General features: G+C 40.6%; 1 protein-coding gene across 1 annotated transcript in view; it reads left to right on the top strand.

Annotated features, from left to right (window-relative positions):
• The first annotated feature begins 1,157 nt into the window (after positions 1–1,157).
• ATG14 (autophagy related 14) overlaps positions 1,158–12,900 on the top strand; it is a 36,293-nt gene continuing 24,550 nt past the window's right edge. Inside the window, exon 1 of the mRNA XM_069596691.1 lies at positions 1,158–1,528. Coding sequence (XP_069452792.1) covers positions 1,254–1,528 — 275 coding nt within the window. The 5' untranslated portion in view covers positions 1,158–1,253. The remainder of the gene's footprint in view (positions 1,529–12,900) is intronic.

The raw sequence follows: 12,900 nt of genomic DNA, 5'->3' as shown, positions 1-12,900 counted from the left end.
CAACAACAAAATGAGGAAACGTTTGTGGGGAGGGAGAGTTCAGTTTTGTTTTTGAATTGCTTCAGACCAATTCTATACAGTGAATTGGTCACCGTAGATTACTTTAAGCCTAGTGTAGGCAGTTATGAATTTGGGGGTATGGAGGGAATGATGCTGAAGCTGAAACTCCAGTACTTTGGCCACCTCATGGAAAGAGTTGACTCATTGGAAAAGACTCTGATGCTGGGAGGGATTGGGGGCAGGAGGAGAAGGGGATGACAGAGGATGAGATGGCTGGATGGCATCACTGACTCAATGGACGTGAGTCTGAGTGAACTCCAGGAGATGGTAATGGACAGGGAGGCCTGGTGTGCTGCGATACATGGGGTCACAGAGTCGGACACGACTGAGCAACTGAACTGAACTTGGGAGAGAAGCCCTAGTTGAAGGGAGAAATTAAGGCAGTCATTAATTTATAGCCTGCCAAAATAATCCTGTTGAGTCACTGGTTTGGATCATTTGACCTATGAGCCCAATTTTTTTCTTATGTAGTTTACAGGCATATTCAAACACCAATTACTCTGATATAATCCTCTGGCCCACCTTATTTATCCTCACAGAAAAGAAATTTGGAGTACTCAAGCCATGTTAAAAGACTACCTAGTTGAAATTCTTGGAATATGGCCGAGAATAGAAGCAGAATGCTGGACATTAAAATTTATTTTTCATAAAGATCCAACTGTGATTTACACGTTCAGTACAGTTGTTTCCACTGGTTAGTTATTATTGGCAAAGTACTATCAGATTACTATTAAACGGATTGACTTGTTAATCCTCACGACGTTGGGTGGGCACTGAAATTTTCTCCACGTGAACACAGGAGAGGTGAGGAATTTGCCCCGAAATCACATGAGCCATAATTCCCCCTCGCTCCAAGACCCACTTCCCTCATCCAACTCTGCGGTGGTTTTAGTCAAATTTAGTAAGTATCCACAGCTAATGACAGAAATTCCCTTATGCGTTCGCAATCTGTCTTCCCCAAATCCTGGGGGCACTATATTACTATCTCTTGCACGTTTGTGGCGTTAATTTGTAGCCTGGACGTGAAGAAGCCGCTGACGACACTCTGTTGCGCCGCCTCGCCCCTCCTCTAACCTAATTCGTACCCAGCGGCAGCTGACGGGTAGGCGAGGTCAGGCTAGGTGCTCGCGGGATTCCCGCCGAGCTCCTGGAGCCTCCCTAGGCCCCTCCCAGGCCCCTCCTCCTCACCCAAGATGCACCTGGTTGAAAACAAAATCCCACGTGACTGCCTCTGCTCTCATGCTATCATGGCGTCTCCCAGTGGGAAGGGAGCCCAGGCGCAGGACGCTCCTGGCTGCGGGCCCCAGCCGCTCGCCCGGGACCTGGTAGACTCTGTGGACGACGCGGAGGGGCTGTACGTGGCGGTCGAGCGCTGCCCGCTCTGCAACACCACCCGCCGGCGGCTGACCTGCGCCAAGTGCGTCCAGAGCGGCGATTTCGTCTACTTCGACGGCCGCGACCGCGAAAGGTACGGCAGCCGCCCCTGCGCTATTGTCTTCTCTGGGTGTCTCCACTGGCTCGGAGGCTGGAGCCTGGAGCCGAGTCTGGGCCTCGGAGCCGAGACGGGCCTCGGAGCCCAGCGAAAAGAGGAGGAGGTAGCGAAGGTAGCTCCTTTGCGCCGGTGCTTTGCTCCCAGGGGATGGGGATGGAGGCCCGAAGAGGAGAGGTCGCAGTTTCCTCCTAACCCACTCGAGTGGAGTCTGACCTCACGGTGCTTCTGGTACTAGGTGGTGCCTGTGGAGAGGTCTTCTATTATTGCCATAGAGTTGGATTCTCGGTACTTTGTTACTCGCTCAAGCAAAAGCTTGGTTTAATCTTTATTTTCAAAAGAACATTCATTTTCTAGAGAAGAGGCCAGAAGAGAATCAAATAACTGGTTAAGAGGGATTCGGGCCCTGGTAGTTTGTGTCACAGATTGATCTTGTTATCAGACATACTTACTGTAATGTATAAACTAGTCTAGCTAGTTTCTCCTCTTTACAAAGATTGTTTTGAATGTTAAGGCGTTTGAGGATGTTTCCTCTGTTTTACAAATGCAGAGTGGGAGATGCAAGCCCTCAGAGAATTGAATTTAAGAACACGTTTTGGCCTCGTTTTGAAATTTAAACAGAGGCCTACAAGTCCTGGGCTTTCCAGGTGGCTCAGTGGTAAAGAATACAACTAACAATCCAGGAGCCCCGGGTTCTGTCCCTGGGTGGGGAAGATGCCCTGGAGAAGGAAATGGCAACTCACTCCAGTATTCTTGCCTGGGAAATCCATGGACAGAGGAGCCTGGCGGGGTACAGTCCATGGGGTCACAAAAGAGTCGGACAGACTTAGTCACCAAAACAAGTCCTTGGTTAAATGATTGTAAAATTAGTGTGGTTAGCTGCAAGTTTTCTCAGTCCCAACTTTTGTTTCGATAACTTAGTGACAGTAAGCCAGCTAATTTTTTTTAGTGCAAAAGTTCAGATAATAACACCTTAACAACAATCCAATAAGTTATTATCCCTAATTTACTGCTAAGGAAGCTGCACAGTTTCTTGCCCTGGGTCACACAAATAATAAGGGTAGGGACCAGAATTAAATTCCAGGCAGCCTGATCCCATATGCCATGCACTTAACCACTGGATTATATAACATCTGTATTTGAAAGTGTTTTTGAGTTTCTGATAGTCTTCTGATCATGAATGGAGTTCATTACTTTTTATTTTGAGAAGATTTGTATGATATAATCTTTTAATTCATCATTGTTTTCTCATTGATGTAGTTGATGAATTTAGAAACTGCTGATATAATAAGTAATAGCTTTAAGAATTAAAACAGTTTTATTATAAAAATACTAGGTATGAGATGGAAATGTCTTTCAAGGGTCAGTTCTAGATCCTCTTCTCTATATACTTTTTCCTAGATCCATTCCTATAATTTAAATATCATCTATAGGTTGAAGACTGCCAGACTTGTTTCTCCAACCTAGGCCTTTGTTAAATTGAGAAAACAGCTGCCTGCTCTATTTGTATTTAAATTTGTAGTGAGAATCTCCATCTTCATATGGCAGACTGAATTCATGATTATCCATAATAAATCTATTTTTCTCATGCTCATCCCAACCCAGTAAATGATGACCTAATTCTTTGAAACAGGCAAAAAAAGTCTTGCAGTCTTCCTTGACTCCTCTCTTAATGCTACCATATCTTATCCCATCAACAAATCCCATCTGCCATTCAAAACCTATCCTAATCCCAGCCCTTTCACTACCTCCCGGTCTGGTCCACCGGAGGATTATTGCCTGTTGAGTCTCTGCTTCTGCCTCTTCTCCTTCATAGTGTAATTTCTCATATTGCAGACAGATTAATTCTATCCTTCCATTCCTCTGTTCACATCTTCCAGGGGTGTGCTGTTTTACCCAAAGTTTGGAAGAAAAAAAAAAAGCCAAAGTGTTTATCTGAAGTTCTATATTGTTTGTTCTCCAATTCTATTGTTTTTCTCTTAGTAAAGTAAAGTAGCTCAGTTGTGTCTGACTTTTTGCAACGCTGTGGACTGTAGCCTACCAGGCTCCTGCCTCAATGGGATTCTCCGGGCAAGAATACTGGAGTGGGTTGCCATTTCCTTCTCTTACCTACTCTCAAAACATCATGGCCTCCTTGCCAGTACTCAGGCATACTGAGAACACTCCTGCCTCAGTCTTATTTAGACTGCCAGGAACTCCTTTCTTCTAGGCTTCTAGGCTACTTTCTTTGAATCTGTAGGCCTCTGTTCCTTACAGAGAAACTCTGACCATTCATTCAATTAAAATAGTAACTTTCTTCCCCACACAACGTGATATCTTGTTTTCCATAGTACCTATCACCATCTTATGGTTTACATATTAATTTGTAACTGCCTCTCACTCCAGTAATGTTAGCTCTGTGAAAACTTTAAGACAGTTTTGTACTCTGCTATATCCTCATAGTAGAAGCTTAATAAAGATTCGTTGAATGACTGGATCAGTCTACCCTTCCTTCCCAAACTTAATCTGATCCTGCACCACTTCATTATTATACATCATGACCCGTTTGTTACTTAAACCAGAAACCTGGATGTTGTCCTAGCTTTTTCCTTTTTTTCTTATTCCACGTATCCAAATCATTGACAGGTATAGTTTGATCTGCTTCAGAGTAGATCTTGAACCTGTCAACTTCTAGTCCAGACCGCTATCGTTTCTTTCCTGGCCACTACTTTTGTTTTCTTTCTTTTACAGGTACAGCTCCCTCGCCACCCTCTGGCCTTCACACAGCAGCCACAGTAGAGATGTAAATCAGATAACTCATTGTTTTGCTTAAACCCTTCAGTGTTTTTTCACTTTATAGAAAATAAAATTCAAACTTTTTACTGTGCTTATTAAGCCTTATCTGGCTACTGCCTACCTTGTAATTTTGGCTGTAAGGTTGAGTTTAAAATGTGATCTTTGGATTCAAGCTGTATTGAATTGAATCCAAGCTCCACCAGTTGTTATGTGATTTTGAAGTTTCATAGGTTTCTGGTAGTAATTACATAAGAGCATGAACTGAATTACTTAACACGATGTCTAGCATGTATTAAGCACTCAAAAAGTAAACTCTCACCACATTCCCTCATGTTCACATCCTCAAACACATGGAACTCTTCTACCCATGGGCCTTTTTCCTTACTATTCCCTCTACCTGGAACACTGTTCCTCCTAATGAGCATTTTGCCTTTCATGTCTCAACTTAAATGTCACTTCCTCAGCGAGACTTTGCCTGACCTTCACTCAGGTAGTCCCCACTTCATCTCTCCCCCCATTTCTGTTACAGTACTCAATTCTTTCATGGTATTGAGCATGATAAGTGGTATCACTTATCTGTGGAAGGTAACTGCATCCAGAATGTATCAGTAGTTCCACACAGGAGTGAATTCTGCTTTTGTTTAGTCCCATCCTGATGGTTAGTGCAGCGCTGGGGAGGAACGTAATAAGCAGATTCTTGAAGGGAATGTTAAAGGCAAGACCATTTTAGAAACTGAAATACAGATTATTTTCAGGAGAGGGATGTGTTACAGTGGATTTCTTTTTATGACGAAGCAGAAAAGTGAAAAATAAATACCAGGATCATTCAGAATTTAGAAATGAAAAAGTTAAGGTTTAGGCATAACAGACAGCTTCACTTCTCTTTCAATCATCCCCTTTTCTGAAGTGTGTATTTCTAAAGAGGAGTTTGCTTGTTTTCCTTCATTCCCTAACCAGTGTCCAGCATGTAGTAGGATACAAGAATCTCTTGAGACCCAGGACCCTGTCCTGATGTCCTCAGTTTGACTGAGCTCATTGGGTGCAGTTATTGGTGTGAAATATTCCAGTAGATAAGAGAAAGGCAGGTTTCTGCTCTCGAGGATTTGCACTGACTACTAATAAGCCTTAAATATCTTGGGCCAAAGGTTGATTGTGAGATATTCTCTGGTCTTCAGTACTTATGAAAAATTTTGTATTCTGCGCTTTGCTTCACACCCTTTTTCCCCTCTTACTTTATGAGAAAACTCACTGACTGGGAAATCACTTGGAAATAAAATATGGAAGCTTCAGCATGATTTAAATACCTTTGTTTAACCCCTGGTTCTTTTCAGTAAGCCAACCAAAATAGCTGTGCCTGCAAGGATCTTGAATGTGATGTACATATCAAAGTTCCTATAAATGTAGGTTTTTTTCAGGTTTCGTTAATAGACTAGCTGAATATATAGGTTCTAATGGTTTAGCAGTTCAAGGAAAATTCAGTATTAAAGAATAAATGTGTCTCCTAATAATTCTTTTGACTTCTAAGAAGGGAACATGCATCTTTATGTAGTTTTGTGGACAGTATGAGTTTGGCAGTTAGATTGAAAAATACTTGAACTTGCCACTTTTGGTTTTTATTTTTGGTTATTATTCAGTGGGACAGTTCCTTATAGCCTTGGTACCCTCATCAGCACTATCCTTTCCTCATCTCCCACCTCGGCCCAGTCCTGAGACAGTACCCACATCTCTGCTTTTGTGTCTGTCTTTTCACTTGTTTGCTTCCTTAAGAGATGAAGAGGAATGATTTTAAGCAGTACATTCAACACCATCTCCTTTGAATCTTGTACCGGAGAACATTTTAAAATTGCAGGTCTTTTAACAGGAATGTAGTTTTCTGGATTAAACATTTATCTGATACTAGAAATAACAGTTACCCAATAAATAACTGACAAGTTGAAATAATCTTTCCACTCAAAACTGGAAAAAATTGCTTACCAGTTTATGATAGGGTGTAAGAATGAGACAGGGGGGATAATCTGAGGATACCCAGGAACATCTACATGCTGGTGTGGATCAAAAAGAAAGGCATTTTATGAGCAGATGGATATTGCTTTCATATGTACACAGCATCAGGAATGATACAGCGCTCCTTTCACTGATGAGTTTTAGGCATTGAGGACTACATTTTTACCACAAAACAAATATGGGCACTGGACAAATTGAGAAGTGGGATAGAGAACAGCAAGAAATTTTAGACATTAGTGAAGATTTTGAGAGGAAGATGCATCCTAAAAGCTACTCTCGAGACATTTCTGTTCCCCTCCAGTATCTTTTTGGTTGTCACTCCTTAGCTTATATAAAAGTTTGTTTTCATGAGGATTCGGTTCTGGACCCACATCTGTGTACCCCACTCAGCAGAAAAAAAGCTCCATAGGTACCTGGACTCCCCATCTTGAGACAAGAGTTTAATCAACCTGCTGCTCTTTGGTTATCTTTCAGAAAGGGTCACAGCTCCCAACCCTTGTAGCTTATTAATTGTATTTCCAACAATACATGCGGATCTCCTAAGAAAGTATAATTCTTGTTTCAATCAGTATCACTGGCTACTCTTAACCATTATGTGTACCCTTCAGAATTTGTAAAAGGATTTCACAAGTATTATCTCGTTTGTTCCCTGCTAACAAAACCATGAGTTATTAACCTGTTTTTAAGATGAGGACGCTCAGAGTAGTTGTGCCTTACTTATTGCTGGGCTATGCTCATTCTTACATTGACCTCCAGATCTGAAATACATACATATATACATACATATGTATATACTCTATTTAATACATTAGTAGGATTAAGTGCAAAATCACTGATTGCGATGAAGAAAAGGGAAACTAGCCTGTATTGCCTGTTAAATGCCTGTACCTGATGCTTTCACATTTATCTTATTTAATCCCTATAATCAAGTAGGATAATCATTATTTTCATTTTACAAGTGAGGAAACTAAACAGTGCTCTGTTTGTCCTTTCTACTAATGACTTAACCTTCATTCCTGCCAGTGGAGTAGGTTTTTACTGCAGTTAAGCCTTGAACAACAGGGGTTAATTCGCCTATAATTTATAGTCAGCCCTCTTTTTACCTGCGGTTGCTCTGCATCCACAGATTGAATCCACTTCAGACCGTGTGGTACTGTAGTATTTACAATTGATGAGACCCGCATTGTTGAAGTTGTGTGTTTTCTCATACTTTAAATACTCTAACATAAGGTAGAAGAACTATTCTGATAAGGACTATGTCTTTTCATATTGCATTTGTCCATAAACGTCATACCCTTGAATGCCTAAAAGAACTTGAGGGAGAAAAATGTGAATGCTAGTAATTTTTGCTGTGTTATTGATAGTATCCTAGTTCAAGAAATACTCAATTCTTTAACCATTTCTGCTTGTATAATAGAGATTGCTGTGCTCTTCTCCAAGAAAATTTGTGCTCTTTCTTGCCCGATAAGTCTTGGTGCCTTATTTCTAGAGCCAGAATCATCAACTCTTCACCAAACCTGTGTCCAAATCAGAGCTGGGGGAAATTCCCCCCTACTAATTTGAAAGCTGTCAGTGCTTATTTTCTCCTTTCAAATTTAAGAAACCCAAGGAATATAAGGGTTGACTAATTCTGAAGGCCCTCAATTGCATATTTGAAAGTTTTGTGGCATTGTTCTGTTTACCTTTCTTAAAATACAGGAAGAGTGTTTCTTGGACTTTTCTGTTGCCATAACCCTAGGCACAAAGTGAATGTAAAGCACTAGAATGAGGGAAAGGACTGGGCAGGCAGATGGAAGGTGAGAATTCTTTTATGAAAGGCACCAAGTCAGTGCTCAGCAAGGTGTAGTCGGTGGTCTGACGGTGTTATTGATCATCTCGCACAGAATTAATAGGATTCCTGATAGGGCGCATGCCTGGGTGCTGCTTTTCTGGTCTCATGGGACAGACTTAGGTGACCAGTCCTGCTTGTGGCCGGATCCACTCAGTCACCCAGGACGATCTGTGGCCATGGCGCAGCGTGGCGCGATGGCGGGTCACACTTGTAACTGATCCTCGTCACCCTGCTGTCCCCTGGGTGTGGTGAAGTTCTCTGGGGCAGGACAGATTAACTTCCTAGCTTGTGAAACAGCAGAATCTCCTCTGCCTGTAATGCCTTCCTTCCCTTAGCAGGGCCACCTCTAACCGGTCCTCAAGTGGCAGCTCAGGCAGACGTGACTCCAGAACCTGAGTTGGGTTGTGTGCCGTCTCTTGGATTGATAGCCCCAGACTGTGTGTGACCGCCTGCTCCTGGCTCTCACCAGTCTCTGTCACAGGGGCACCGTTTAAAGTCAACTTAAGGGAATCCTTTTTTTAGGGGGGAGAAAAGCAAGTACAAGTCTGGAGGAATTTGGTAAATAACACAAAAGACATTTTTAAATTGGGAAAAAAAATATTTAAAAAGTGTTTAAAAGCCCTTATGCATGGTACAGGTTCACTGGCAGATCTCTTTCAGAAAACAGTGCAAAACTATAGAGCCATTCAGTGACAAGAAAATGAATAAATGTATCTGCACAAAATTTTGGAATTTTTGTAGAGCAGAACCATAAGTAGTCACTAAGAAAGTTGAGAAAGAACTTTAAGATGTATGAAAGGAAAATAGCTAATTTTCCTAATAACCCTTAAAAAAAAAAACTATAGAAAAGTGAATAAAGGACATAGAATAACAAATGAAAAGTAGCCAATAAGAAATAATGAAGAAAGGCAAGTAAATGAATTGTAAACTGTCTTTGAAGGAAGGGAATGGGAAGCCAGTCAGGTTAGTAAAGAATAAAATCGCAGAGCTGAGAGAATGAGAACAGGCTGGTAGGGTTGGAAATATCATATGAAATGATTTCAGAAGAAATTTAGAGATAACTGCCAGAGGTTGGCATGAAAATATTTGACCTAGCAGTTTATTTATAAGAATTTCTTGTAGAGAAACCTAAAAGCTTAAAAGCTTAAAAGATTTGTGCACCAGGATATTCATTTCTAACATTATTGATAGTGGTAAAAAGTTAGAAGCAATGGCAGTGTTCCTCAGTAGGAGTTTCTGTAAACAAGTTACATGATGTCCATTCAGTGAAATTCTATAATTAGACGTGGAAAAAGATACAGAACATTTTATGTAATAAACCCAGCTTGAAAGACAGTGTATAAAATAAAATATGCCTTTCCCCCTTTTCCTTTTTTCTTTTTTTTTCCTTCCCTAATCTATCTCCATGAGTCCAGAACTGGAAAATGCAGAGAATGGATGAGGTGCTGGGAAGCAGTTGGCTTGCTGACCGGGCACACTCCTTGATGCCATCTGCTCTTTTGCTCTGTTCACACTGCCTATTTTCTCATCTCCTTCGTGAAGAATGACATTGCTCATGAAGCGTTCGGTACAGGAGGAATTGCCATCTCCTGCTTGTGTTTTAAGTTTGTGTTTGTTTATTTTTGTGTTTTGTTTGGGTTTGTTTCTAACAACCCAGGAGAACTAACCCGCCTGATGTAAAGCTGGACAGTGTCATCATCCCAATTTGTGTTAGTGCAAAGTGGAGTCTTAACAACAGATCTGGAAGGAGCACTTTTATAGCCTTTGAAAGCAGGATTTTCAGCCCTTTGTTTACACAGGTTGATGAATCTTGTGAGTTTGTCATCTCCTTTCAGGTTATCAAGAGCATGAATCACGTGTTACCTCAGTAAGGGAGCTGTAAATACCACATTTGTTTCTCATTTTCAATGTAAGGAAATGGAAGCATATAACAAGTACCATGTCTAGCACACAGCCAGTTGCAGAAAATGAATGATTAGATTTCTTAACATTCTGTAAAATGCTCTGTAGTAAGTTGCAGGCACATAGTAAAAGCCTGATAGATTATTTGGTGAACCTATGAATTTGTCCACATTCTACATTGGTTTCTGAGTGTAGTTACCACCTCAGTGGCCTTTGCAGTACTACCCAGTAGAACTCTGTGCAATGATGCTCCATATCTGTGCATCCAGTAAAGTGGCCGCCAGCCATATGTAGCTGTTGAAATGTGAGAGTGTCACTGAGAAAGTGAATTTTTAATTTAATTTAGCCGCTTAAGTATATAATTCTGTCACATATAATATTGTCTGATTTGCTTTCTTGTTTAATATATGTGATACATTTTCAGTGACTATGAAATGGCAGAGTCATAGTTAGGGCATTTTATCCCTTCCATTTAGAAGTAGATATCCGGGGATATTTCAGATGTGGGATTATAAAAATAGTGTGTTAGACTTCTGTGTCTGGATTATTTTAAGGAAGAGATTTTTAGGGCGTTATGGTTCTGGTTTTATGTTACGGTTCTGTTGAATTGTTTTAATTTAGACTGGAAAATCAGGAGATAGCCACAAGCCTAATTCTGGACTCCATACCATGTTAAACCATGGCGGGTAACATTGCGTTTATTTCTTTGAAAGTAGTTAATAAGCCACTGTTAGCTCAATTCAGAATCATTGCATGAGATTCAGTTAAGTTCAGTTGCTCAGTCGTGTCCGACTCTTTGCGACCCCATGGACTGCAGCACGCCAGGCTTCCCTGTCCATCACCAGCTCCTGGAGATTGCTCAAACTGATGTCCATCAAGTCAGTAATGCCATCCAGCCATCTTATCCTCTGTTGTCCCCTTTTCCTCCTGGCTTCAGTCTTTACCAGGATCAGGGTTTTTTCTAATGAGTCAGTTTTTTGTATCCCGTGGTCAAAGTATTAGAGCTTCAGCTTCAGAATCAGTTCTTCCAATAAATATTCAGGACTGATTTCCTTTAGAACTGGTTTGATTTCCTTGCAGTCCAAGGGACTCTCAAGAGTCTTCCCCAACACCACAGGTCAAAAACATCAATTCTTTGGCACTCAGCTTTCTTTATGATCCAACTCTCACATCCATACATGACCACTGGAGAAACCATAGCTTTGACTAGATGGACCTTTGTCGGCATAGTAATGTCTCTGCTTTTTAATATGCCGTCCAGGTTGATAATAGCTTTCCTTTCAAGGAACAAGCGTCTTTTAATTTCATGACTGCAGCCACCGTCTGCAGTGATTTTGGAGCCCCCCCCAAAAATAGTCTGTCACTATTTCCATTATTTCCCCATCTATTTGCCATGAAGTGATGGGACTGGATGCCATGATCTTAGTTTTTTGAATGTTGAGTTTTAAGCCAACTTTTTCACTCTCCTCTTTCACTTTCATCTTTAATTCTTCTTCACTTTCTGCCATAAGGGTGGCGTCATCTGCATATCTGAGGTTATTGGTATTTCTCCCAGCAATCTTGATTCCAGCTTGTGCTTCATCCAGTCTGGCATTTCGCATGATGTACTCTGCACATGAGTTAAATAAGCAGGGTGACAATATAGAGCTGTGATGTACTCCTTTCCCAGTTTGAACCAGTCTGTTGCGTGATATTACTCATACATTTTTAAATTTTTTTCCTATTTCAAGGAAGAGATTATTTTACTATTATTTTAAGGAAGAGATTTTTAGAGCCATTACAGTCACATTTTAGGTACTCGGTAGCCACATATGCTTGATGGCTGCTGTGTTGAACAGCACAGATCTAGAAGATTTGAATATCACTGCTTGCCACCTTCAGCTGGTTGATGCTTATAGAACTCTGTACCCAGGAACTATAAAATATGCATTCTTTCAAGTTCACATGGAACTTTCACCAAGGTGAAGTTCATCATGTGCAAGGCCATCAGACAATCTCAAATTGAAAGATTGAAATCTCATGTATTCTGGGACCACATCAGAGTTAAAGTAGAAAAATAACAATACGTTACCTAAAAAGCTGGTATATCTGGAAATTGAGTGATACACTTATAAATAAATTCTTGATCAGAGGGAATTTTATGGAAAATTAGAAATTTCAAACTAAAGAATAAAATACAGCATTTCAAAAATGTTTAGTGTTTAGCTTAAGCAATACTTTGGTGGAAATTTGTAAGTTAATGAGAGGCTTAAATTTGATGATTGAAGTTTCTACCTTACACTCCAAAAAAAAAAAAAAAAAAGGCAAACTAAATCCCTAATAAGGTAGCAGGAAGAAAATAAGGGTAGAATACTGACAAATATAAAAAATGATCTGTGATGTGATATTCTTTCCTTTTAACTTTATTAATAATAGTGACTTACTAGCAGTAAATTTAGTGAGAAAAAATAGGACATTACTTTGCCAACAAAGGTCCGTCTAATCAAAGCTATGGTTTTTCCAGTAGTCATGTATAAATGTGAGAGTTGGACTATAAAGAAAGCTGAGCACTGAAGAATTGATGCTTTTGAACTGTGGTATTGGAGAAGACTCTTGAGTGTCCCTTGGACATCAAGGAGATCCAACCAGTCAACCCTTAAGGAAATCAGTCCTGAATATCCATTGGAAGGACTGATGCTAAAGCTGAAACTCCCAATAGTCTGGCCACCTGATGCGAAGAACTGACTCTTGTGAAAAGACCCTGATGCTGGGAAAGATTGAAGGTGGGAGGAGAAGGGGATGACAGAGGATAAGATGGTTGGGTGGCATCACGGATTCAGTGAACATGAATTTGAGTAAA

Source organism: Ovis canadensis, chromosome 7 (genome assembly GCF_042477335.2).
Source record: "Ovis canadensis isolate MfBH-ARS-UI-01 breed Bighorn chromosome 7, ARS-UI_OviCan_v2, whole genome shotgun sequence".
Classification (NCBI taxonomy): Eukaryota; Metazoa; Chordata; class Mammalia; order Artiodactyla; family Bovidae; genus Ovis; species Ovis canadensis.
The sequence above is the reverse complement of the archived record's forward strand: the minus strand, read 5'-3'. Positions and strand labels throughout refer to the sequence as shown.